Here is a 27,749-nt window from a genome sequence, read left to right on the forward strand (position 1 = left end):
ACTGGGTGGGAATACCTTGGACAGGTTGCAAGTCCATCACAGGGACACACAGAGATAAACGAGACACTCACACGTACAGCTTGAGTAAATGACATCCAACTGCAAAACCTTTTGGTGAGCCAAAATTACCACCACATGTACAAAGATGTCAAAGTCACCTAAAATGGATTCAATCTGCTTTGCAAGAACAAACAGGAACAGCGCCCATGACTTCAAACCTAGAAGTTCATGTTCACAAATTAGCTGTAGCCCAGGGGCCCCACATTTAAATACAGCCCAGCTCAGAAACTGACTGAGCTCAGTCGGATCCAGGAAACGTTACCATTTAAAATAAATTACCAGAGCTTTAGCCACAAACAGGAAGACAACTGCACCTTTTTTCTACAGTATAGGGAATAAACGACACATGATGATATAATGATACCTTGAAAGCATTGAAGAGAATTCCATGTTATTTAGAGTTCTAGAGAACTGGTGCTGACATGTCATAAAGCCAACCCTCGGGACTGGGCGAGGTTAGTGTTAATGTCAGAGGAGGAGACACCACACACTGGCTTCCTGCTCAGTTTAAAACCAATCTGTTTCACCTGGACCAGCTCTCTGGTTTCATTTCATTCGGATCAGACAGTTGCTGCCAGCCATGGAGGTTCGAGTTTCACCGAACCGGTTTATTTTGCTTCTTTTAGCGGTGAGTCCCACTTTCATTTAGTTTATTTAAGTTTTTGTTTCTCACTGTTTCATAGGAACTAGCATGTGAATGTTGTAAAATAATCAAGGTTTCTGCTCTAAAAATTTTTAACTGAGGCCTCAAATGTAGACTTTTAAATTTAAATTTGATGAGATATATGATACTTCAGACTCCAACTTGAATATAACAAATAAAGTTTCTGCTTTAGTTCAGTTCTGTGATTTTCCCGATTATTTCATGTAAACGCTTATAAATAAATCATCTGATCTTATAGAAAGTCTTTCTGTTACAGCAGTGTTTAACACCTATTATTACTATAATTAGCAGTGGTTTCAATAAATATGAATTTAAAATAAAGCAAACGGCCCTGTCTGTAGGACAAAAGCCCAATATTAAAAAAAGCAACACTGTTTTTAATTAAAAGCCCAAGTATCACCCACCACCTTTCAAGTCTTGCAGTTTTAGACCAGGTAGAGAAATAAAGGTCCCTGGGCCGTATTTAGTCCAACAGGCTTTGTAAACTGGCCCATTAAAAACTGGAACTAAATTGTTCTCATTACAGCAAAGACCACTTTCACTTGGTGTTTCAGCTAATGCCACTAGACGGTGCAATCAGACACAAATGATTTTCATTGAGTCGATCCTTTGATGCTACGTTGAGCCCGTCTGAAACGATCAACGCACAGAAGTGAAGAGAAATCGACAATGAGTGTTGAGTTTTTATTTTTATTTTTTAAGAGTTTTTTTCTCTGACATCTGATTTAAGGCAGTTTGTCCTTTTAGCCATGAACCTGTTGCAGTTTTCCAAAAATTTAAAACAAGCTGCCATTTTCCCACCAGCCGTGCTAACTACACTAGCAATAAGTCATTGCAAAAGTGGGCGATGGCGGCTCAGAGGTTGGCAGCCATTTTACAGAATCAGACAAATATTTTTCTACAAGAACTACATTTTAAGAGTTTATCAAGTCATTTGCAGGCATTTAAATCTGCAACATCCAAGAGGCCTTTCTTCAATGGAGTTTTCCTTTTTTTTTTTTAATAACACATGCATAGTGGAGACAGCAGAAATCTTGTGTCCCGTGAGTACAATCAAATTTAAAAATTGAGTTTGTCTCTCAGGACAGACTCGCTGCATTGAACTGACTGACAAAGACAGCAGATGAGTTCAATGAAAAGCCAAGTTATTTAGGTTATCTTCATTGGCTCTGGACGAAAATAACGGGATAAAAGACAACACTCAACTCTTAACTTGCATCATAGGATTGAATGACAATTTTGACGTACCATAGCAATATTTGCCCATAGAATCCCAACGAGGGAAACTCAAGGGGAGGACAGCATGATGTCATTGAGAGGCTGACACTACCTTGGTGTAAACTTGCCAGCATCACAACAAATGGATTCTCAAACACAAAAGTCTCTGAAATGAATCCAGGATATGGTCTACAAAGGAAAAACCTGGTCTGGATGTAAATTTTCTGCACTACGTAATCCATCAGGAAGCCCTGAAGAAGCCTGTACTGTAGCTGAATCATGTAACGAAGCCGGTCGTGAAGTTGTCAACTTTATTTGTAATAAGGGACTTCAGCATCAACAGTTTGTTAGCTTCTTTGAGGAAACTGATGCTTATCATCAGGGGCCTTACACATTAAACACACAAATAGGTTGCATGCACCAGATTCCATGAACACGTCGAGATGTATCAAAATGAATGTTGCGTGACAGTGTGTGTAAATATATGTACATTTTGTACCTGCTATGAGAATGTGTTTACCTCTAAACTTTGTCTGTCCACAGTATCAGACTTCTCTTTGCACGTGTGTGGCATACATGTTTTACACCCCACTACTTATTTAGGAGCATCCATGGCTCACATTCCATTAAATTCCTCATTTTGCTGCATCTAGACATTTTTTTTTTTTTACCAAAAACCACACATGCAAAACATATTTGCATTTATTTAACTTATTCCAATGGATGCGTGTCAGAGGAGGTGTCTCATGTGCGCACAGTTGCACTTTCGTTCACATGTATGAAGGAAAGAAGTGCAGAAATGTACATGTGCACGGTTTGATGAATCTGAAAAATTCTCTGCACCCGTACGTTTCTCATTTTGTCCCTACGCCAACATTCACTATGAAAGCTGCACATTTTTTGATGCATGAGGCCCCCAGAACATTTTTAACAAGTTTGTCTAAATATATTAAATGAAAATCTGAATATTTGGAATCAAAACCTGAATTTATTAAATAAAAGTGTCAGTAGTTTAAATTAAATAGGATCTGACAACATAAATAAATGGCTTTATCTTGATATTTAGATGCATAGACCTACTCTAAGACAGTTTATATGTTGTTACTGCAACACGAGTTAATGGTCATGGAGCCTTATCACTCACTGCACGACCAAATAGCAGAGACATTGTTAACATCTGGACTAATATCTTCAGAGTGATTAAAGCAACAGAGAAACCCACCTTTCACCTCACAGGAACTCCCTACAGCAGCCACCATCTATAACCTTCGTCCGTTCATACAATATAGTCAACCTTTCATTCCTATTTAATCTGACTTTTAAATTAATTAGTGTAGGTCAGCACTTTTCTCTCTAAGGTCTTGTGTATTTTTTACACTATTACAATAAACCGTTAAATAATACTACTTAACAAATTCAGATCAAATATACAAATCGAATTAGTCCAGTAATGCATTACCACTGTATAACTTCTGTATTTTGTACTTTACATTAAAAAAAAATAAAAAAAAAAAATTAACCACAAAAATTGCTTAAATAATAAATACTAATTTCTTTATTTACTGTTATGCAGTGTAACCAATGCAGGCATGTTCTTGTTTTTAGTTTACTACATCGCCTTACAACCTAGCTGTTTTTTTGTTAATTTTTTTAATACCATTTTATTTTCACTTCTTATTCTCAGTTTGTACGCATCCTTTATGATTGTCTATTGTTGTCCACTGTTGTCATCACTCTTTGTTAAAATCAGGTCTCTCTTGTCAATGAGTCCCAGAGGCTCAATGGGATTTACCTGTATAAATAAAGGTTGAATTAACTTTTTTTATGAAACGTTTTTATGGTAAAACAATTATTTTTAAAGCATTATAAACATCTAAATAGCAACAAGTTTTTGCAACTTTATATACACTTATATCACTGAACAAAAGCATGATAATTTTTTTCTCAATACGCATCAACACGCACACTTCCAGATGTGTGTGTGTATCTTAGAATTCTATGGGAAAAAAGTTAAAATCCTGAGATAAAAGTAAGAATTCTGATTTTAATCTCAGAATTCCAACTTTTTTCCTCAAATTTATGACTTTTTTCTTAGAATTCTGAGGAAAAAAGTCCTATAAATCTTCAAAAGTTCTTATCTTTTATATATTTTATCTGTGGTTCTAATTCTCTTCCACGTGAAATAGATCTTCTTGTCTGTACAACAAAGTCTCTACTCAACTCAGAGGCTCACAGTTGGTCAAGACCATATGTTTCCTAGCTAAAGGTGACAAGTTGGGACTGAAATTTTGTTGAAAGATTGTTGTGGGATCTCTGAAATTCCTGAGAGACCGATGAGCAGTTGTACGCTTCACAGTTTGTCACTCCAGCCAGCACCTTCTGCATTAAACACTGGAAGGTGGCGGGTGCGTTACGCAACCCAAAAGGCGTAACGGTGTACTGGAAGACGTGATCAGGTGTCATGAAGGTAGAAAGAAGTTCTTCAAATGCACTTGCCAATAACCTTTTAACAGGTCCAACTTTGTCATGAATTTAGCTGAGCCAACTCTGTCAATGCAGTCCTCCATCCTGACGAGTCAGCTTTGGTGGCTTCATTTATTTTTCTGTAATCTGTACAGAAACGGGAAGTTTCGTCTGGTTTTGGTACCAAAATGCAAGCGGAACTCCAGGCACTATTATTGGGAATGGCTAAACCATGCTGAATAAGATAATTCACTTCCTGTTGCATTTGAACACTTTTGGTTGAGTTTACTCTGTAGGCATGCTGCTTTATCGGTTTCTGTTTCTCAACATCCATACCATGAGACAGCACAGAAGTTTGGCCAGGATGGTCAGAGAAAAGAGACACATTTTCTCTAAGGAAACAAATGATATACTTACAAGCAGGTTCAGACAGATGGGACAGAAACAATTCCAAGTTTTCCAACTCCCAGAGTTTCTCAAACATGACATACAGCTACTTTTCTCTGTTAAATCATCTTCTGCATTTCTGGAGCATTTTCTGGAGTTTTATTTTCTGACGCTTTAGCATATTAATATTGCAGACTCTGGATTGTTTTCTGTCGGGTGTTTTCACAATGTAACTAACCATTAATTTTTCTTGTTCACTATGCATGGACCTGAAAACTGAGCATGCAGACTAGAACCGGGCAACGGGAGTAATCTGAAATTGTAGAATATGACCTTTAGGTGTGCTTAGCCCCCAGTGCTGACAATGGCTTTTGGCTTGAACAACGCAGTGTTCAATAATTAACAGTTATTACATTGGGTCAGACGAGTATGTTTGCACTCTGCACACATACAAACATTTTGTACTGAACTACTTCATTGTAATCTTCAAATAAATAAAGCAAACAAATGCTGTACACAATTTCTATTCATAAATATCACTGACATAATTCTAAATTAACTAATGATGCATCACCACTTTGCATATAGAATTGCCCATTGCAAAATATCATTGCATTGCAAATTGCCATTTGAAAAAAAGATGTTGATAAAGAGTCTCCCCTCATCAATGTGGTTAAATATATAAAGGTCTTTACTACTGTTTTTTTTTCTAACTTCATTCATCTTGTGTCTCCTGGGCTCCTTCCCTATCCTCTTCTCCTCCTTGTGCTGTCAACCAAAAAGTAATGTCAAAAATTATCATTCCAAAAAGTACAAGCCAGGTTACACTCATCAACATTACATACATATTTTTTTCAATATTGGGTTATTAGGCTGCTCAGTGGGGTTATTTTATATTCCTGTACATGAATGTGTCTGTGGGCCTGTTATCTTAAAAAAAGAGCATATGTACTTTGTATATCCATCTATAGAAAAGTAGACATTATGGGTCAGGGTTTTGCTGTTCCACTGTTTCAGTTCACTATCCATGAGGTGGTTCTATCATAGTTACAGTACATATCACCTTTCTATTCACATGCAAAGAAACATAGCCTAATATGGGCTAACCATAAAAAATAACGGGTAAACCTACATATAAATCAGTGGCATAAAGCAGACTAACTAAATTTGTCCTTTCTAGTCACAGTCTAAGAAACAGTGTAGACTAAGTTCAAGGTTCAAGGAGACTTTATTGTCATTTGCATCACATGTGGTACATGAGGTGGAATGAAATTTTGTACTCAAGGTCCAGTTACACCCAAAAAAAGCAATATATAGTATAAAAAAATAAACAGTGTATAAGGATCTAAGATATACATTAAAAAATATATAAATAAGATTTAGTAAACAGCAACCTGAATGTCATTTATGAGCAGATGGTATGAATATAGCAGCTTATGGGCAAGAAATCAGCAGCATTGTTCAAGTGTCAAATGTCCAATTAAAGTGTCATCACAGTGATTTGTCCGGTCAGGAATTTAAGTCTTACAGCTTCAGGGTAGAAGCTGTTCCTCAGTCTAGTGGTTCTACATTTGATGCTCCTCAACCTCCTTCCTGAAGGGAGCGGGGCAAAAAGTGTGTGTGCTGAGTGAGTGGGGTCCTTCATGATGCAGGTGGCCTTCTTCATGCATCTGGAGGTGTAGATGTCTGTGGTGGTGGGGAGGCTGACTCCAACAGACTTCTGTGCAGCCTTCACCACTCTCTGCAGAGCTTTTCTTTCTGCAGCTGTGCAGCCTCCATGCCACACGTTGATGCTGGAGCACAAGATGCTCTCCACTGCACACCTGTAGAAGGAGGTGAGGACTGAGCTCCGAGTCCAGCTCCCCTCAGCCACCAGAGGAAGTAGAGTTTCTTATGTGTCTTCTTGATCAGACTCGAAGTGTTGTTGCCCCAGCTGAGGTTGTTACTCAGGTGCATGTCCTAATACCTGTAACTGAAGGCCACTTCCACCTCAGATTCTCCCATGTGCAGAGGGGGGTATGTGTGTTTGTCCCTTCTGAAATCTCACAATCAAAGTTAACTTTTAGGGGGAAAAAAATCACTAGTCAAAATGAAATAATAATAATAATCGCTCCTTATTACCAATGGCCTAGCCTACATAAAGCAATATGGTCATCATCCATCGTGTTTAAAATATCCAATTAGAACTCCAGTAATGGGCTAGTTCTACTGTAACATTACCCAGTTGTAGGGTCAAGAGACAAATATGTAACATTAACGCAGTAGAAACAACATTCAGGAATTGTTTCTATAACCATTATCAAATATTTTAATATGTTTCATTTTTAATTTATTAGCCATACCTTTACATTTTGCTGGGAACAATGACACAGCTGCACTGTCAAACATCTGCAGAACAGTCACATGCATTTGAATTCAACGAGGCAGTGGCGGAGGCGCCAACAATTGCCATGACATGAATGGTAAGATCGCTCCGCTCACCCGGAAATACAACCCAGGGTGAGCTAATCTCGGACAAACAAACAAGATAGCTGTAATGGTGGAAGTAGTGAAGCTCACAGTGTTTAGTGAGACATTTCTGCCTTAGCAGCCAGCATTAAGGCGAAGAAGACAGGCAAAAAAAAAAAAAAAATAATAATAATAATTCAAAGATATTAATAACTTAAAATAGTTTACTACAGTAGATGTTTTCAGGCTGCAGAGTGACACATGGCAATAGCTAACAGTGAAATTCAGTATGTAAGAGTGTAAATTTTATGTTACACAACTATTAAATGCTTTGTACAAAATCAGTTTAGCATTAACTGATCATAACAAAGAATAACCTTGTGCAACCAGAAGTTGCAACATATATCTACAAATAAAACATAAAACAAAGCACAGCTAACTTCAAGCATTAGCCTATAATTTAACCATTAAGCATACAATGTAATTATGACAGAAGATGGAGGATTTAATTGTAGTTTTTTCATTCAACCTTTATTTAAACATATAAATCACATTGAGCCTCGAAGACTCATTTACAAGTGAGACCTGTTTGGACAGACAAAAAACAGTGGTTAACTGGACACATGTAGGAGTTGGAGGCGAAAAAAATTCCTATCAGACTTTTTTCTTGGCTGAGAAAAACCCCTAATATTGAAAAAACACCTCGCACAAACAAGTACATATTTACGTAGACGTTCTGCAATAGAGCAGAGCAGGAAGAAGGAAGAAACAAGACCGGTCAACAACGTCTACAGATGCTCTCGAGGTCACTGTAATCAGTCAATGTCCTCCGGTGAGATCCATAAACATTCTCGAGGTATGTTACCTTCCTACAGATGAACATGTGGTAGTTCCCATGTTGTATTCAGCTGATCATGAGGTTGGCTGCACGTCTTTATAATATTTTACATTTCTACAAACCTTATTTAGTATCTGAAATAGAACAAACTGTATTATATCCTCTAAACACTCAGGGTAACACGTGTCTGAATCGCATGTTCCCCACTGACGTTTAACCTTTTTTTTTTAATGATATTTCATGAAATCTCTATGACTGCAAAGAGTCCGTAAAGCAAAACCCAACAATGTTGTCAGAGGAAAAGGGGGTGCAGTTCCTGCAGGTAAGGGGCATTTCACTTCGGGACAGACTGAGGTCGCCGATTGGTCAGTTGCTGACAAACCTACTGGATTGATTGACAGACGGCATTGAGGATACGACTCGTGCAAAAAACATCATAGATTTTACTGGCCCATTTAAGACCGTCATCATTTATTCCTCTTTTTTATTCCAAATTTATTCCATATTTTGGTGAATCTAAGGATCGAGAACTGAGTTTGCTTACAAAATCGTAATGATGGTTTCTTAATTTTTCAGGGGTGCTGATTTAAAGTTTAAAGGTGTTAGCAACCCCCCCCACCCCCCAAAAAAAGGCTAAAATCGCCACTGTCACACAAAGCTATACAACGACAGTTGTAACAGGGAACACTGGACAACCTTGGAGATCACTGAGTGCTCACTGAAAGACCGCTGAGAGCAGATCAACAGCCTCTCAACGGTTTCGCCTTGGTGGAAGAACACTTTACCAAAACCCTGAATATCCTGTTGTGTGACTGAGATGCTCTTACTGTATTTTATCTTTCAGCTGTCAGTACTCGTTTGTTTTCTATTGAACAACTAAAACTTTAACAGCTGCTTCAGGAGGCCCTTAAAATGTTAGTTTCTAAAGTCAGATATCTTTAAAAAACAGAATGGAAGTACTTCTGAGCTTACTTGTTCACACTGATTGATCTATCAGACTTTGAAGGTGAGAAATGGATATTGGGTGAAGTCTGAACTAACTGCAGAATGTTTTATGTTGTGTCACAGATCCAGGTTGTTCTTGTGGTGAGGGCAAGTCCCAGAGATGGTATGGTACGGAAGAAAAGAGAATGGATTCTCCCTCCAAAACCTCTGAAAGAAAATTTCGATTACACTCTTCAGACATCTGTTGCCAGAGTGAGCTGCTGTTTTTTACACGACTTACTAATCCTCATACACAGTTACTTGGAGTATCATGAAGTACTGACACGTTGTTAAACCTGTACACGTTATTTGTGTTATCTGCATGCTGAACATGTCTTGTTCTGTTTCAGATTAGATCTGACCATCAATCTGGATCAAACGTTCGCTACTCATTAGAAGGCATCGGTGCAAGCAAGTATCCTTTTAACGTGTTTGTGGTCGACGCGCTCACCGGAAATGTTCATGTGACCAAGGAACTGGACAGGGAGGAGATTGATACGTACATTGTGAGTTCTTCTACAACTTTTATCAGTAAAAGTGATGATGAGGTGCATTTTTGTTTTGCGATTCTGGGGTTTGGTAGAACCCATGTGCAGGAAGGACTAGGAGAGCGCAGGATTTAAACTAGAATATATTTCTATAATGAAGAAAAAACAAAAGCTGACTTTCAGCAAATTTATAAAAATCAGGGATGACACAGAGAAAGACAGAACCATAACACCATACATGACAATACCCAGACAATAAGGAACACGACAGACTTATATACAGATGCTAACGATGACACCTGAGGAAGGACAACAGGTGGCGGCATGGGCGTCAGAAGCATCTGTAATGTGGGGGGGACACGTCTCCTTCACATATAATGGTTGCAACACCAATGGGTGGCTGAGGCAGGAGCTGATTACAAGAGGGAGAAACACTGAGGAGAGCAGGACAGAAGACACCAGATTACACAAACACACACAGATCCTCTCAATTTTAAACATACGTCCAAACAGTCTGTCACTGGACCAGATACTTTTTTCTTTTTGCATTTTCTCCTATTGGATTTTAAAATACTATATATTTGATGGCAGTATTCTACTCAGTTTTATATTTATTTAATTGTTTGTACAGTTGGCAAATAGTCTAATTTTAAAGCTAATTCCTGCTCTTTCAGCTAACAGGTATTGCTACATTCAAAGATGGCACTGAAGCAGAGAAAAAAATTGACATCCGAATCAAAGTTGAAGATGAGAACGACAACCCTCCAGTGTTTGGAAACATTGAACCTGTTAAAGTGAACGAAAACAGTCCTCAAGGTTAGTTCTCATTTAGCTGCGTAAAGGAACTGTAACACTACAAAAACACCCCAAAAAAACATCAACGTTGAGCTGAATCTTATAAAAATCCACTAATCTTTGTGAAGGATAAATGTCTGTTGAACAAGCAGGAAACATTTTTAAAGGAAAGCTGTGGAATCCTTTAAAACACTGTTTGAAACCAAAGACAAAGACAACATAAATTTGTTCAAGTCTTCCTTCTCAGGCTTCTCAAAATTTTATTGAAATGCTGTGTTTTTTTAATCAGGAGCTATAGTTACGAAAGTCAAAGCAACTGATGCTGATGAACCAGGCAACATCAATTCAAAGATTGCCTACTACCTGATAGATCAGCAGCCACCACTGGGTGTTTTTGCCATTCAAAAGGATGGAACCCTCTACATCCAGAAGCCTTTGTTGGATAGAGAAGTATGAACATCTGACACAACCTAATCTACAACTGTTTGCTTTTAATTGTGTTTGTACCTGGTTTTTGTTACCTATTAATGGTATAATAATTTATAGTCAGGACCAGTACTCCTTAAGAGGACCAAAGACTTTATTTTTTTCTTTATTTTTAGATTTTTAGGTTAGAGATTAGGATCAGGGCTTAGTGTGACTTCTGCCTTTGTAATTACCACAGTGCTTTATATATAATAATATGACTGCTTTATAGATATTAACACTATTGAGATCCATTTTTCTTCTCGACGTTTTTCGGCACAAATATTTCTTACACGATTTAACGCTATTTCATCCATTTGTGTATCAAAATGTTCAGCTCATTCAGGACATTCCTGCTGTGAGTTTGTGTTTTTGGTTTTAGAGTTTCAATTTTATTTTTGAATGGAAAATGTTTCAATCTCTTAACGTCCGTCAAACCGTTTGTGCTGTTTAAACCTTTTACTGCTCATTTCATCTTCTTTACGCAAATTTTGGCGTCTTTTAGGTATTTCAGCTTTTTTCCATTCTTTTTTGCAAATTTCAGGCTTTTTGTCATTTTTTTCAGCTTTGTTCTGATAATTAAACCTTTTCTGCTTTTCACCTACTTTTAAAGGGTTTTTTTAGTGCTAATTTTAGCTTTTTTTTTTTTTTTAGGTATTTCTTTATTTTTTGCTAATTTGGGCTTTTTGTGAATCTTTCAATATTTTTTACTTTTTTTTCTTTCAGCTTCTTTCTACAAAGATCATCTTTTCTGATAATTTCAGTTTCTGTTTTTTTGCTAATTTCAGATTTTTGTAATCTAGCAGCATTTAGCCTTTGCCTATATTTCAGCTGATTCTGCTACATTTGAAGCATTTTAGTGAGCAGGTCTTTCTTTGGCGTTTGTTCCATTTTTACTGACATCGTGGCATTTCTTTAAGGGATTTTAAATTTTGATAGGTCAGAAAAATCTAAGCAAGTGTTTTCTTGTTTTTTAGTATTTTACCTTGTTTTATATGGCACTTTGATTTATTGTTTTTATTACATTGTGTCACTAGCTTTATTGTTGCAAATGATTTTGTCTGTTTAAAACAGTTATCTCTTGAAAATGAGCCCTTATGACTTAATGAAACTACCTGTATTAATAAAGGTTAAATAAAATAAAATAAAAAATGTGCTCTCTTCAGCTTTTTCTACACATTTCTGCAATTTGCTTCCACTTTCTGCTTAACCAGACAAATCCCACTGAGATTACAGATCTCTTTTGCAAGAGAGGCTTGGGCCTGAATGCATGTTTTTGTTCTGTGGGAGGAAACTGGAGTACCCAGAGAAAACCCACGCAAACACAAAGAGAACATACAAACTCCACGCAGAAAGACCCCAGGTTCAAACTGGAAACTAAACTGAACCCAGGACCTTCTTGCTGTGAGGAAACAGTGCTAACCACTGAATTGTTGTGCTGCCGCTGCTCAAACTCCATTCACATTAACTGTTAAGTTAGAAAACTTTTCAGCCTGCTTTTAACTTTGACAACTTTCAGCAAAAATTGTTCATCAATAAGAATTCATATTGCATTTTCACAGGAAATTACATTTCTCTAGTTACATTTTATGTTTCCTTTTACTTTAAAGTTTAACATCGAATGCTGTTGTACTTTCAGGAACAAGACCAGTACATTCTGACATTAATGGGTAAAGACTTGTATGGCGAGGAAGGTGGACACAGTGGAACAGGGACTGTTACCATCAGTGTCCAGGATTTGAATGACAATCCGCCAAAATTGGAGAAAGACGAGGTGCTTTTCTTTCTTATATTCAACACATAAACATCATTATAGGCTAATCTGGTGTGTATTCTCAGACATCCAGGAAGTGATAAATACTGATAAAGCATCAACTCTGTGGACAACATCAAGTTCACCAGAGAGGTTGTTTTTGACAACAAGCAGCCTTTTTTGGACTGTTGGGTGCACATGGAAAGATTAACTCAAGTCAGAAGGAAAGGAAAAGGAACAGAAAAACATTAAAGAATCTCTCCAAAACTGTGGATATCCTAGCTTGGCTTTTGTCACATGACCAAAGTAATCTAAAAAACACCTTACAGAAGAGAACAAGGAGAAGTGTGCTATGTGTTGTCATCATTGTATGTTCCTATACAATGGCAAAATTGGTTCTCTGCATTTAATGCATCGCACCTGGGATGTACCCAGGTAGAGCAGTGGGCAGCTATGTGGGCGTCCGGGGAGCAATTGGGGATTGGGTGTCTTGCTCAGGGACATCACGACGTAGGAATGGCTGGGGATTGAGACTGGGACTTTGGGTTCCGAGTCATCTGCCCTGCCTCTACCCCATCTCGGCCCCCCCAATGAGAAGACCAAACACAAAAACAGTGTCATCCTAAATGTTCTGGTGTATCTGAGAAACTCCCAGGAATTTTTCCTAATGCAAAATCCCAGTACATTTCAAACTTGACAGGACTCTCAGACAGAGGCAGGTCAAGGACAGAACCCCCAAACCCAAACTGAGAGGAGTGGTGTCTGCAGGAATGTTCAGACCGTCATGTTGGAGAAACTAAACCACCTCTCCACAGACACATGGCTCAACGCAGGAGCGCAGCTCTTCAGGACCAGACTTAGTGGTCCACCTACATCTCAAGGATGAGGGACACTCTGGCGAGGACCAAAATGTTCATCTATGACCCATCACGTCAAACTAAGGATTAAGTCAAATTCGATAAAAAAGAACAAAACACATTCTCAAACTCCTGGCTCTTAAAGTTACATTTTGATAGCTAAATCATCCTGATATCATGAGTTAACAGAGAAATGCCTTGATTTGTTCTGCTAATCGGATAATCCCTGGAAAATTGGTCTAGATGTTATTTATTGCAAATTCTAACGAAGATTTCTTGACATCATTTGAAAGAGAAAACCTCAAACCATAATTTGGATGTTGAGATTTCCCAGCTGGAAAATAAGAGCTTTGCTGGTGCACAGGGAAAGTAATGAAACTAAACAGCTTTTCTGCTCCAAATCATTGATAGTTGTTGGTAATGCAAAAAAGTGTTGCAAAATATTATTCCAAGATTATATTTCAAACATTTCAGTCAAGGGACACATAGATAAGGTACTTTTTATTCATCTAATTTTCTCAAAATCGATTTATCAATTCATAGCTGCTTAGATCTCAACATACTACTTTGTGACGTTTTCCTCACTTCGATGTGATGGGTCACATATTTTGAACAGAAAAGACAGATGGTTTGAGAAGGGGGCGAAGGAAGCTATTTATGTTAAACAAAAAAAGCAACTTTAAACAGAGAGTCTCAGATTTCTTTTTTTTTTTTACTTTCAGTGGAGCAATAGGTACGCAGCACCCAGTCATTTTCATTCTAATCCAGTTTCATGACTGAGACCAAAGCAAAGACCCTGATGACCCTCAGAGGTTTAGGGAGTGAGATTAATCTGCATGCGAGTTTAGCTGCACAACAGATTAAAGCTTGGAACCTCACACTCTCCAGTTTTGAACTGAGAAAATTCCCGGAAAGCAAAGCTTCAACTATGGTAGAGAGGAATAGAAAATTAGCTGTTTAGTTTTGTATCAATGTAGGTTTTAATGTTTATCAGATTCAGAAATTTCTACTGTGAAAACATTTGATGGGTTTTAGTATTTGAGAATCCATGAAAACATTGACATGCTTGTGCTATTGATCAAAGAAATGATTGTCAGATGTGTTGTGAAGGTAGATATACGTGTTAATGTTATATTATATCGTATTGTTTTTTTTATTTGTAGTATGAAGGAAGCATTGAGGAAAATGAGTCTGGTGTGGAAGTGATGAGGCTCAAAGTAGAAGACCTGGACCTGGAAGGAACAGACAACTGGGAAGCTGTGTTTGATATTGTCCAAGGAAATGAGGCTGGATATTTCAGCATAAAAACTGACCCCAAAACCAATGAAGGCATCCTGATGCTGGAAAAGGTAGGCTTTATTTTTTCTCTCAGAAGAAACTTATGTGTTGTTCTCAGGTTTGAGTCCCAGTCTGTGCTCTACCTGCAGACCATTGTTCTTTATCTACTTACTTGTTTGTTCCATATAAAAGTCAGAGTCAGAATTTCTTTATTTGTCATTCGCACCACATGTGGTTCATGTGATGGAACGGAATTTTGTACACAGGGTCCCAGTTACATCCAACAATAAAATGTAAAACAAAAAAACAGTAATAAGATCTAAGATATAAACCAATAAAAACAATAACTAAAAATATGCTTAGCACAATTACAACAAAAACAATATGCCGAACAGCAGCATGAACACAAGTTTGTGTGAGCAGATGAGCTCAAATAAACACAGCAACATGAAACAGATCAGCAGCAACATGAAACAGATCAGCAGCAACATGAAGGGATTTTTCACAGTGATTATTCTCGTTAGAGATTCATGAGTCTAACAGCCTCAGGGTAGAAGCTGTTCCTCAGTCTGTGGTTCTACACTCATTGCTCCTTAACCTCCTTCCTGAGGGGAGCAGGGCAAAAAGTGTGTGTGCTGGGTGAGTGGGGTCCCCCATGATGCAGGTGGCCCTCGTCCTGCATCTAGAGATGTAAACATCTGCGATGGCGGGGAGGCCGACTCCAACAGACCTCTGTGCAGCCTTCACCACTCTCTGCAAAGCTCTTCCATCTGTTTCAAAAGTCAACTACAGTGAACTAAAATATTTTTAACGGGGGGGATATTGGTACCAGTATGTCTTTTCTTGGGGTCAAAAGCTAGTTTGAGATAACTGTGAACAAAAACACCACAATTTCACAATATGATGAGGTGCATCAGCTGTCATTTCAGTACATTCAGTATGAGTCCAAATGGGTTATTTTTTGGTTTCCTTTGTTCTAGCCTGTGGATTATGAAGATGTGAAGAACCTTGAACTGGGCCTGGTAGTGCACAACAAGGCCCCACCTTTTAATGGATCTGAGCCAAATTCTGTAATTGGGATTGGATTCGGAGGGGGAGCAGGTGGCGGTGCTGGCGGTGGTGCTGGCGGTGGTGCTGGCGGCGGTGCTGGCGGCGGTGCTGGTGGCGGTGCTGGCGGCGGTGCTGGCGGTGGTGCTGGCGGTGGTGCCGGCGGTGGTGCCGGCGGTGGTGCTGGCGGTGGTGCTGGTGGTGGTGCCGGCGGTGGTGCTGGTGGTGGTGCCGGTGGTGCTACTGGAGCATCTGGTGCCAGTGGAGGTGGAGGATTTAAAACCTACCCCATTAAAATTAATGTGAAGAACAAGCCAGAGGGACCACGTTTTAGCCCAGAGGTTAAAGCTATCCCAATTACTGAAGGAAGCCACAACATTAAAGAAACTATTGCCGTGTACCCTGCCATTGATATGGATACTGGAAAACCAGCTGAGAATGTCCGGTCAGTGGACACAAACCTAAAGCTTCTTAAGAGAAAAGCACTTTTATATCAATTCAACCTATTATTTCCTTAGGTATGCCAAAGGCTCAGACCCTGACAACTGGTTTACCATTGACCCAAAAACAGCTGAAATCAAACTGAACAAAATGCCAGACAGGGAGTCTCCAGTCCTTGTCAACGGGACATACATTGCTAAAGTACTCTGCATTACAGAAGGTAAGACTTTATAATAAATCTTTAAGTTTTAGGAAAATCTACTAAACCTTGTTGTTTCTCAAGATACAAAGGCCTTGCTCATCTCTTGTTTGATCTTGACTTCTAAAAAGTTCTTGCTCACATCAGTATGCCATTTGTTTTTTGTCATTAATGATAAGTGTGAACGAACTAATCCAAGGTGTAATGATACATTTATTCGTATTGATCACGGGACATGCATCAGGGTCTGGTGTGTGCAGATTACATTAGTTCCTGTAGATTACCATTCTTATTTAGATGTGGAGAAAAATGCCTTTTGCTAATTGCCGCAACAGAAAGAGAGAAAGGTAAAGATACATTCTACACCAAAGAAAGCAAATACATTTAGTTCAGATGAAACACAAAAGCTGTTTGTTTCAAATCAGCAGTGTTGATATACTGTATCTAGACCTCTCAAGTGGACCCAGAAGTTGAAGCCAGAATAGGACCGGCTTTCCTGTTGACTGGTTCAGGTAAAAGTTTTAAGTCCGACCTATTAGCATGCTACATCTGTGGTAGAGAAAAAAAAACCCCTAATGATTCTTAACTTGCATGGTCTGAAACACCATCTGCTTTCTATAAAAGAACATTAAAAGTGTCCCAGGAGCCCAATAAGCACCACTTACATATGAACTCTAGCATGCAGCTAGCTGAGAAGCTAGGTGTGAGCTGCATATTCTATACATTAATTTAATTGTCAGCCATCATGGAGATAAGAGGGGGAATTGGAAATAACCTCTATCTGTCTATTCTTATGTGCATGTTGTGATGCACATTAATTTATTCAAATTCATTATTCACATCCCACAGTGACAGGGGACATTAATATATTGCTTGTTTTCACGATTGTTTGTAAGGAACTTTATTACAATTAAAAAAGATATGGTAAGCCAAGCCAACTTCCCAACATCATGCTCCTGTTTCTGTTTGTCGTTCTCAGACATGCCATCTAAAACGGCTACTGGCACCATCGCCATCCAAGTGGAAGATTTTAATGACCACTGTCCCACGCTAACCAGTAATGTACAGACGATGTGCACAATGAAGAACACAGTGATTGTTGATGCTAAAGATGAGGATGCATTCCCTAATGGGCCTCCTTTTGAATTTGATATTGTCCCTGAGGGCACAGACGGAAAATGGCAAGTGGAACACCTCAATGGTAAGAAGAATGTTTTGAAAATCTATTGCCGTCAAAGCCTCTTTTAATGGCTCATTGTGGTCACCATGGTAATCACACACCTGTGTCTGTCATTCTCTGACTGTCAAGTTAATGACAAACTGAAAAGTAAGCTTCAATCAGTCACTGTGTGAAAACTATAAGTCAGATTTGAACAATTCTTGTACTGTGAGCAACAGACTGACAGTGGCATTCTTTACAGTAGAAACATCACCCAAAGTGTAAGCTGATCGCATAATATTGGTTATATTCTAAAACATTGACTATGGTATGCACGTGTTATTTCAAAGCTGCAGGATAAGGTATAGAAGAAAAAATTGTGACAGAATAGTAATAAAGATGCCTTTAAACCTCTGTGCTGGCACCCTTAAATAATAATTTTAGAACCAATGACTTAATAACGGCTTGTATTTTTTTCTTTTTTGAATGTAAGAAGAAGCTCACTTAACTAACCAAGGTGTAATAACTGTCCTGTGTCCTACAGAGACTTCAGCCATTTTGAGGGCTCAAAAATCCATGTGGCCTGGTTTTTACAAGTTGCAGCTTTTGGTGACAGACCAGCAGGGACTAGCCTGTCCAGAGCCGCAGAAAGTGACAGTCCAAGTTTGTGACTGTGAGGATGGAGTTCACTGTGGAAAACGAGGGGCCAATGGTCAGACTACGAAAAAGGCTGACCTAGGACCTGCAGGCATTGGACTGCTCCTTCTGGGCCTCTTGCTCCTTCTACGTAAGTTTGAAAAGATGGATAATCTCGTGATGAAAATAGCAACACCTACAGTACCACCTGGCGGCTGTGGTGCAGTGGTAGGTCAGCCGACTTGGGGCCATAAAGTAGCAGGTTTAAATCCCCGCCATGCTCAGATGTTGTGGTGTCCTTGAGCAAGACACTTAATCCCTAACTGCTACCCGGGCGCTTACATAGCTGCCTGCTGCTCCACCTGGGTTTATTTTATGTGTGACGGGTTAAATGCAGAGAACTAATTTTGGCATTGTATAAAAACATAAAATGATGACAATACATACCACTTTCACCTGTAAAAAGGCCAGGATATGTCATAGTTAAAATTCCACATGCAACCATTTTTCAGTGTTTCTGACAAACATTTTTTCCCAACTGAGGAGGCCTTTGCTGGGTCTTGACCCTCTCTTCAGATGCATGTTAAGAATGCATTGGGCTCACCATTATTGAAAGACTATGGTTGGTCTGCAATAGTTTTGAGCATGCAAAAACCTTTAATAATGGGTTTGTGGTGATTTTTTTTTTTCATACCGAGTGCGTCAGCGTCCTGGTAAGAGATTGAGAGTACGGTACCTGCCGGCTATATATATATATATATATATATATATATATACATATACATATATATATAAATGTGGTACTTGTGTTGTCTGACAAGGCTTGTTCTGCAATTATTTGACTAGGCTGGTTACAACTTCATCCAAATATGTTAACGCTGTCACTATGTGGTTGCAAAACTTAATCCACTCCAATATTTATCTTTATCCAATATACATTTATCTTATCCAGTATTTATCTAGTTGTGCTCAGTTGTCCCCCATTCATCTTTTAGACACAAAACACAGAGCTCTTGTTCTTATCATGGTCAGGCCTGCTAGACCAGGAAGAATAAACTGGTGGGTGTGGTCGAGGTTCTGTACTGAAAACTCCTTCACTTGTATTCTCGCATACAGCTTGATGGTGTTTACACAGCATGGTTCAATCTGATAGTAAATCCCCAGAAACCTTTGGTATACAATACCTTCAAAAACTGTTCATGCCCCTTGTACTTGTTCACATTTTTTATGTTACAGCCACAAGTTTTTTTAAAAATATTTTTAATTATGTGATGGACAAACAAAAAATGGTGCATAATTATGAAGTGAGGAAAATAATACGTTTTGTTTTTCAAAACATTTTTGCCAAAACAATCTGGAATGAAAAGGCAGCACGGTGGCACAACTGGTAGAGCTGCTTCCTCTCAGCGAACAGGTTTTTTTAATTTTTTTAATTTTTTTTTTAGCCTTTATTTATCCAGGTAGTCTCATTGAGCCACGAGAACTCATTTCCAAGAGAGACCTGTTTAGGGAGCAAATGGTGGGGGTTTAGGGCCTTGCTCAGGGGCCCAGAGTGGGGCGAATGAGGGTGGAGGGAGGTGTGAGTGTTTTACCTTTTCCACCCACATTTTGATGTTGACGGTACCGGGAGGTGAACCTGCGACTTTCCGATCACAAGCCCATCTTCTAACCTCTGCGCCACCACTCCCCATTTGAACCAGGTTACCCTGGTTCAAATCCCGGTCTGGGGGCTTTTCTGGGTGGAGTTTTCATGTTCTCTCCATGCATGCGTGGGTTTTCTCTGGGTACTCCAGTTTCCTCCCACAGACCAAAAACATGTATGTTAGGCTGATTGGTAACTCTAAATTGTCCCTAAATGTGAGTGAAAGAGTGAATGGGTTTTTTTTTGTCTCATTTGTCTCCATTTGTCCCTGTGATGGACTGGAGACCTGTCCAGGGTGTACCCCCGCTCTTCAAACTGTGATTGCTGGACATGTGCACCAGTGACCCCCATGACCCAAAATGGAAGAAGCGGATAAAGATGATGGATGGATGGAATCTGGAATGTTTGGAGAACATTTGCATTCAGTCTACTTTACTCTTATACCACTAACTAAAATTCTGTGCAGCCATATATTTAGTAGAGTTCACCTGTGTGTAATTTAATCTTAGTATATACAAAGCTGTTCTGTGAAGGCCTCAGAGGTTTTTTCTGTCACGATCAGCAGTCTCTGCTTGCCCCCCCATCTGCTCAAGTCTCTTGCCCTTTATGCCTTTTTCACATCCTCTGTTCCATGCCTCATTCACAGCCCCTCATGCCATGTTTCTTCCCCCTTCATGTCTCATTTCTGCTCAGTCATGCTCCACTCTCGAGCTCTGCCTCTCAGCCACACCCACTTCACCTACAGCTCAATCAGCCTCATGTGCTGCACCTGCTGTCTGCCCTAATTAAGAGCTCTTGTTTCACTACTCCTGGCCAGATTATCAAACCCTTCATGGTGTTAGATGTCCAGCCATCTTGTTCCTGCTCTAGTTCACGCCTGATACTAGTGATGGGTAGATGAGGCGCCATGAAGCGTTTCAACACATTGCCAAGCTGTACTGTAGTGATGGCGAGATGAAGCTTGATGAAGCGCTGAGTCTTTCCATCAAATAGCTCGACTCATGATCCAATGCACCATGGCGCTCTACTGCGCCATCAAGTGGACTATAAATGTAAAACCGGTAGATGATTATGCAAAGCTTTAAGTTGAATAAAACAAACAAACAAAAAAAAAAACCCCACAAAATCATGTTTGTGAGGACCTCAAATAGTCTAAATTTGATCCACAAATGATCTTAATCTGTCTTTATGTTGCTGGTGATGATGAATTTTTCTGTCTGCCCCTTATATTTCGAATCTCGTGCATGCAAACGAGCCAGTTCCTGAATCGGTAACGTGGTACGGCCCGCTAGCGAGGCCTCGAACATCACTACATGCATCATCAATACACGCCTTGATACACGCTCCACATAAATCTTCCTGGATTACTCGACACACGCTTCGAAGCCTTGACACAGAAGGACACGTCACTACTGTATTGATACTGTGTAAATTCTGTGTCACTGAATACTGACACCTGCTGGAACTTACAAATCCCTACAGGCAACCTAGTTGACAGACTCAACTGATACTAATTTGATGACCTAGTGTATACAATTATATAATTTAAGTCATTGTATTTTATATTGTATTTAATATTTTCATTTAAATGTAAAATATCTTTGATATTTTTAGATACAGTCAATAAATAATGTGAGCATGTATCATAACGTGAAAATATAAGTGAACATGTTGTGAATGAAGATGCTTGTGGACTGGGATTGGTGTTTTTTTTTTAACAAATTTTTATTCTTAAAAAAAACAAGTTTGGCTGGCAGTTCTTCAGGTTGAAATTCAGCAGAGCCTCGTCCAGCATCTGCTTCCTGGAAGCTTGATGGTTAGAAATGAGTTAAAGAATAAAATAATAGGAATTAATTATCAATAAAGCAACTGTGAGTAAGTTGTAGAATGACTGTATACCTGAGTTTACCTTGGATGTATTTGGGACTTCTTTCTCATGCCTGGCTCTATAATGCAGTGATCCTCACTATTTTATTTTATTTTCTCAAAAGAGCCTGACAGATCAAAGTCAAGGGGAAAGCTGCAATATCACTCCAAGTCACAAAAAAAAAAAATAAAAAAAAATGGAACAACCCACCTATGAACAAAAAAAAAAAAAACACAGCCAGCACATTATCTGCTTAAACAAAATGTACATTAGTACTGAGATGAACGGAAGCTGTGGTGCAAATTGACTTTCTTCATGTTGTATTTGTAATCTGTTGTTGCAACCACAGTGGGGCATTCAAGATGGGCATGGGTCAGTTGGATTCTCTGTTTTTGCTTGATAGTGTTCATGGTTAACAATGTTGACTCACATGGTGTCAACATTTCAGCTTTTAGCTATTACCTCAATCCCATGAAGAAAACACAAGTCAACAATAACAATGAATACCAAAGTCCATGCTCAACAATGAATATGCTGTAATATGCGTACAGATGAAGATGCCCCCCTTCACATTTCGGCCTGCCCCTTCATGTAACCATGCCTAAAACCGGCCCTGTGATGCTCCTACTTCACTACAGATGACAGAAGGTGCGGAGACATGTGGAGCTGGTAATGATTAGCTGATCCATCTGAGGTTAACAGGGCATTTTTTACGTCTTTTGACCGGCGGGTCAGTAGACGCGTTCGGCTGGGGTCGCGGCCAGTGATAAGCTGATCCATCTGAAGCTTTACAGGACTTTTTTTTTTAACCTCTACCAGACGGTCGGACTTGCCTCCTCTTCAACAAAGATTAACACAATTTTATATTGTGCATTCTTATTTAGTTTTTTTTGCACTGTATGATTTGTAAAACCGCATCATAGAAGCCCGAGCCGACATGCACAATCATTGCGCAATGCGCCAGCACGTTTTAAGAATTTAATAAAACAAAAATGAAAACAAATGGCTTGTTTTCCGATATGAACTCAAAATGGTCCCACAAGACAAAAACCTTTCATTTGGTTTGAGGCTGCTCCATAATTCTTGATGTATTTAATGATGACCAACAAAAGATCAAAGATTCTTTTGGCAGATGCATCACATTAGAAGACACGCTTCCTTATAAACAGTTGGGCGCGTCAGTGTCAGTTCGAAACGGCTCCTTTATCGGTCACGTGACTTTCTAATAGTGATACGCGCACCGACACAGGTTTTACTCTATGAGCTCGACGCATGCGCCGACGCATCGGTGTTGCTGGACCCATCGTTACCTGATACTCAAGTCTTGTTTTTGGATTCGACCTCATGCCTCGTCTTTGGGATTTACCTATCTGCCTGCCCCTCGTTTGATTTGTCTGCTTCATCTGACCCTGGTACAACTACATTTTCTGCCTCAGATATTAGATTTAGGATCACCTTTTGGACTTGTGTTTGGAACTCTGACTCCCTGTGCTTGACCCCTGCTTCGCCTTCTGTTTAATGACCCTGGATTACCCTACTGTTCACCGAATTAAAGGCCTTCTTCTGCAGCTACTTTCCCACCAGTTACAGTGACATCATCCTGCCCAGCTCCAACCGGTAGCCCCACCTCGCCTACCTGTGATGTGCTGACAGGTGGCTCTCTCCCTCAGCCTGTGAGGACCTGTCATCACAGTTGCATCCTGATTATTTTATTTATTCTGCAGCTGCAAAATAAATAAAACTGTTCTTGTTTTTACTCTTGTCTTTGTCTCTTTGTCTCTTGTCTTTGAATCCAAATACCCGGTCCATGACATTTTCAGGATATTAGTGATCAAACAGCATCATGAAGACCAAGGGTTTTGGGATTTTAGCCAAGAAGTGTAGCCAAGAAAACAACATAAAAACATGGTATATTTTAAGGAGCTACAAAGATCCACAGTCCATGTAGGATAATGTGTCCACAGAACTACTACTAGATGTGCACTTCACAAATCTGGCTTTTTATAGAAAAGTAGAAAGAATTAAACTGTAATTGGAAGGAGGAAATATGTTTGTTTTTTTTTTGCTCAGTGTTGCTGAGAAACAGCCAGGTAAGTGTAGGGTCTGTGATTTATATTGCAAGAATTAGGCTTTTAGACTGTATATAATTTTGCTCTAAAACTAAACTGTAAGTGTTTTTGGTCAAATTGATTTTAAAAGTGACAAAAAAAAAAAAAGCCAACAACAACTTGTCAGATGCTGCTAGATAAACACAATACAATAATTGGTTTATTTTTGCAGACATAATTTGCCTTTCTTTAAATTGAACTTCATTTGTCTCTTTCTTCTTTTTTTTTTACAGTTGCTCCCTTGTTATTGCTCTTCTGCCCTTGTGGGGCTACTTCCACATTTCCAGACATCTTTTCTGAAATGCCTTTTGACACTAAGTCCCACCTCATCAGCTACAACACTGAACGCCTGGGAGACAACACAGTAAGATATTCAGACAGCTTAAGTCTTCATGTGGTGTCACTGTTAAGAACGATATTTTGTATAAGGGTCACCTTATATTTACTGGTGTGTGTGTATGAATGTATATACCTGTATATATTTTTTTCTTCTTTTTTTCTTTTTATCAAAAAAGGGCGAACTAACATTTGTACCTTTGGCCTTTCTAGGACGTACCACAGCTGCATGTACCAGCACAAGAGGCTATGGGATTACATCAGAATCAAGTAGAGGTAGCACCTGGTTTACTGCAGTCAGTCCACTCCCTGTATAGGATGAACGAGATGGATGAGATGGATGGGATGAATTGGATAAATGGAAGTACGTTTCAAGATCCTTCCTCCAGTGTCTACAGAGATGGGATGTGGGGGATGAACCAGTGGGATGGCAATGGCTACTCAGAGACTGAAAGCAGAGAATCACAAAGAGGTGGTGGGATTTTTGATGGCATAGGTCTGTCGGACAACTTCTTACGACAGTACTACAACAAGGTGAGTAAACAACTAACCACAAGGACACATTCAAAATACTCTTAAAAGCTTTTATGTAGTTTTTGTGTCTTCATGTACAAACTACTGTATAAAAACCTTGTTGATGTACTGTATTCAGATGGTTTTCAAGCCAGTTATTCCAGAGCTTTGAACAAATCACTTTTATAGTTTGACATCCTGGTGTGAATTACGACAACGTGTTGGTTTGTCTGTTGTCTTTGCTAAAGAAAACAAGCTAAAACAACTTCTGTTCTGGAAAGCAACTGCATTTTTATTGGACCTTTGAGGTATAGTTGGGTTGATATGATACAATTTTCCACCTAGTTCCGTTTATATAGCACCAACTCACAAGATTAAATTAATTAAATGAATTAAATGAATTTAGTTGTGAATTGGTGCTATCTACAGCAAAAAGTCAGCAGATTGCATCAAATAATAAACTTATTACAAACCCCTATTCTGAGCAGCACATTGGCACAGTGGAAAGGAACAGCTCCCCTTTAAGATGTAGAAAACTTCCAGAGGAACCTGAACCAGACTCAGGATGGGAGGACATCAACCTCTGAAGATTGAGAGGACAGGAAAAGGACACAAACACAGCAAGACAAGTCCAGGTGTAATTTCTGACAAGAAACACAAAGAAAAAACAATAAGAATAATTCATCCATTTTCTTTTACACACTTTTTCCTTTTTGGGTTGTGGGTCAGTGGTGCCCATATCCAACAGTCACTGTGCAAGAAGCAGGGGACACCTTGGACAGGTCTCCAGTCCATCACAGGGACACAGAGACAAACGAGACAAACAACCAATCACTCTCTCTCTCACACCTAGGGACAATTTAGAGTTACCAATAAGCCTAACATGCATGTTTTTGATTTGTGGGAGGAAACTGGAGTACCCGGAGAAAACCCATGCCCAGAGAGAACATGCAAACTCCACCCAGAACGGTGCCAAGCTGGGATTTGATCTGGCAATCTTCTTGTTGAGAGGTGGCAACTCTACCAACTGATCCGCTGTGCCACCCAATAATGATAATAAAAATAATAATGATGATGATAATAATAACTGCATCATGACAATAAACAAAAACTGTATAGGCAGGATAGGATAAATGGGTTAGGTGCCAGCCCACTTCTACTTGGAACAACCTAACCCTCCTAATGAGTGTGGCCCTCTGAGGGCTTTCTAAAATAAATGGCCTCAGCAAGAGAAAGGGTTCCCAACCCCTGTTTTAAGTGTACTGGGGTCATCAACCAGTGTGAATGTTATTAACCCTTTCAAATGGGAGGTGAAACATATCCAAGAAACACAAAAAATGTCAATTTATCTTCTATTTAAGTGTTGGACATTCTCGTATACACACACCAGCACACACTCTCCAGCCTGTTCTTGTCAGAGCTGTCCTCCTAACAGATGATGAAAAACACATGTGGCTCATTTTATTCTGCTAGCTTAAGATAAATTGCAGTACACAGTTTACTTTAATTTATTTTCTATGTAACTAAAAACTATATTTTTTCAACAGATGACCAGTGGGGATGATAAGCTTAATGTAAAGGATGGTCTGCTGGTCTATGACTTTGAGGGCCAGGACTCCCCAGTTGGTTCCATTGGCTGCTGCAGCCTACTAGAATCTAAAGATGACCTGCATTTCCTGGACAATCTTGGACCCAAGTTCAAAACTCTTGCTGAAGTATGTGGAGGCACCAAGATCCAAACTGAGACAAAACAAGTGGTCTCTCCTCTGCCTAATGTTTCTGCGACTAAGATTCAAGCATCAGAATCATATTTGGTAGCTACTCCACCGATGTCCTCGCCACCCAAACTTCCTTTACCTGAAAAAACAAATCATATTGTCATGAATGAAACCACTAAGCAATCTGAGACGATGAAGGAAAGCACGACCACGGTGAAGGAAGAGATGGCCTCAGTGAAACAAGGGATGGGAAATCAAAACCAGATGCTTTTTGTTCAGCAGCAGCAGCAACCTGTCTACTACACCACTGCACCTATGATGCAGCCAGTGCACTATGTTGTTCAGCCGGCATTTCAGAATGCCATGGTACTGGCTGAGGCACCAGCCACCAACCTTCAAAACATGATTCTGGTTACCAACTCTGACACTGGATCTTCTCATGGTGTTCTAGTTCAGGGTCAGACAATGATGTCCAGTCCACAAGCCCAGGGCCTCAGCCCAGTGCTGAAGAGCAGTGGAATCTATGGAAGCTACAACAACCTGATCCACTCTGGAAACCTTTCTGGGTCCCAAACCATGATGGTTGTCGATGGCAAGGTTCCAGCAGGGTCAATGAAAATAATCAATGGGAGCCAGGCTGGCCTCATTCAGGGAGGTGCAATATCAAGAGGAGAACTATCAGGATCCCAGAGTTACCTGATAGTTGGAGAGCCAACAAATGGTAGAAGGCAGCAGGTTCAAGAGGCAAAAGGTGTCCTACAGAAGAATGAGGTGTCTGCATCACAAAAAACCCACAACAGAAAAGGAAACAAATCCACCGGCTCTCATAACAGTGCCTCTTCCACGGCAGTAAATACAACATCCACCATTCGTAACACTGTGGTGCAGAATACCAAAGAAGTTCACTGAGACGCACTACGGAACCAGTGGTCGACTTTTATTAAAAACCAGGAGGCTTGTAGCTCTGATCTGTTCCTGCTGGTGATGGGAATCCTACCCATCTCAAGTAATTCAAGATGACTGTTGTAGATATAAGGCTATGGAGACGTGCAAAAGTCTGGTCAGAATTTTTACTGCAGCTAACTTTGTGTAAAATAAACAGTTAGTGTTCAGACAAGATTATTGTATTCCAAAACCAAAAGACTCGGCTAAAGTGGTTTAAACACTGTTTTGTGGCCAAAGGCATACTGCTAACTGCTAAGACAGATGAAGCTTGATACTCAAAGTTTAATTCAGGCTTGTTTTATTTTTGTAAAATATTTTTTTTTCAGGTGAGTTACAGTAAAAGTACTAAAGCAACATGTCAAGAGTTAATTTTGTTAAAGCACATTTAGTTTATTCAAGTAATGCTCAAGCAACAATAAAGCTTTTGGCAGTGGACTGTA

At 39.4% G+C, this 27,749-nt stretch overlaps 1 protein-coding gene across 1 annotated transcript; it reads left to right on the plus strand.

Moving 5' to 3' along the window:
* The first annotated feature begins 603 nt into the window (after positions 1-603).
* Positions 604-27,749, plus strand: LOC119430686 (desmoglein-4). Its single transcript, XM_037698147.1, has 14 exons — positions 604-688; positions 9,147-9,275; positions 9,413-9,568; positions 10,225-10,366; positions 10,635-10,795; positions 12,450-12,584; positions 14,584-14,769; positions 15,679-16,190; positions 16,264-16,406; positions 17,365-17,586; positions 18,089-18,331; positions 24,031-24,161; positions 24,347-24,667; positions 26,194-27,749. The coding sequence occupies exons 1-14, from the start codon at positions 641-643 to the stop codon at positions 27,271-27,273; spliced, it is 3,609 nt and encodes a 1,202-aa protein (XP_037554075.1). The 5' UTR covers positions 604-640; the 3' UTR covers positions 27,274-27,749.

This window comes from Nematolebias whitei, chromosome 3, assembly GCF_014905685.2.
Source record: "Nematolebias whitei isolate Nwh7 chromosome 3, NemWhi1, whole genome shotgun sequence".
In the NCBI taxonomy this organism is placed as follows: domain Eukaryota; kingdom Metazoa; phylum Chordata; class Actinopteri; order Cyprinodontiformes; family Rivulidae; genus Nematolebias; species Nematolebias whitei.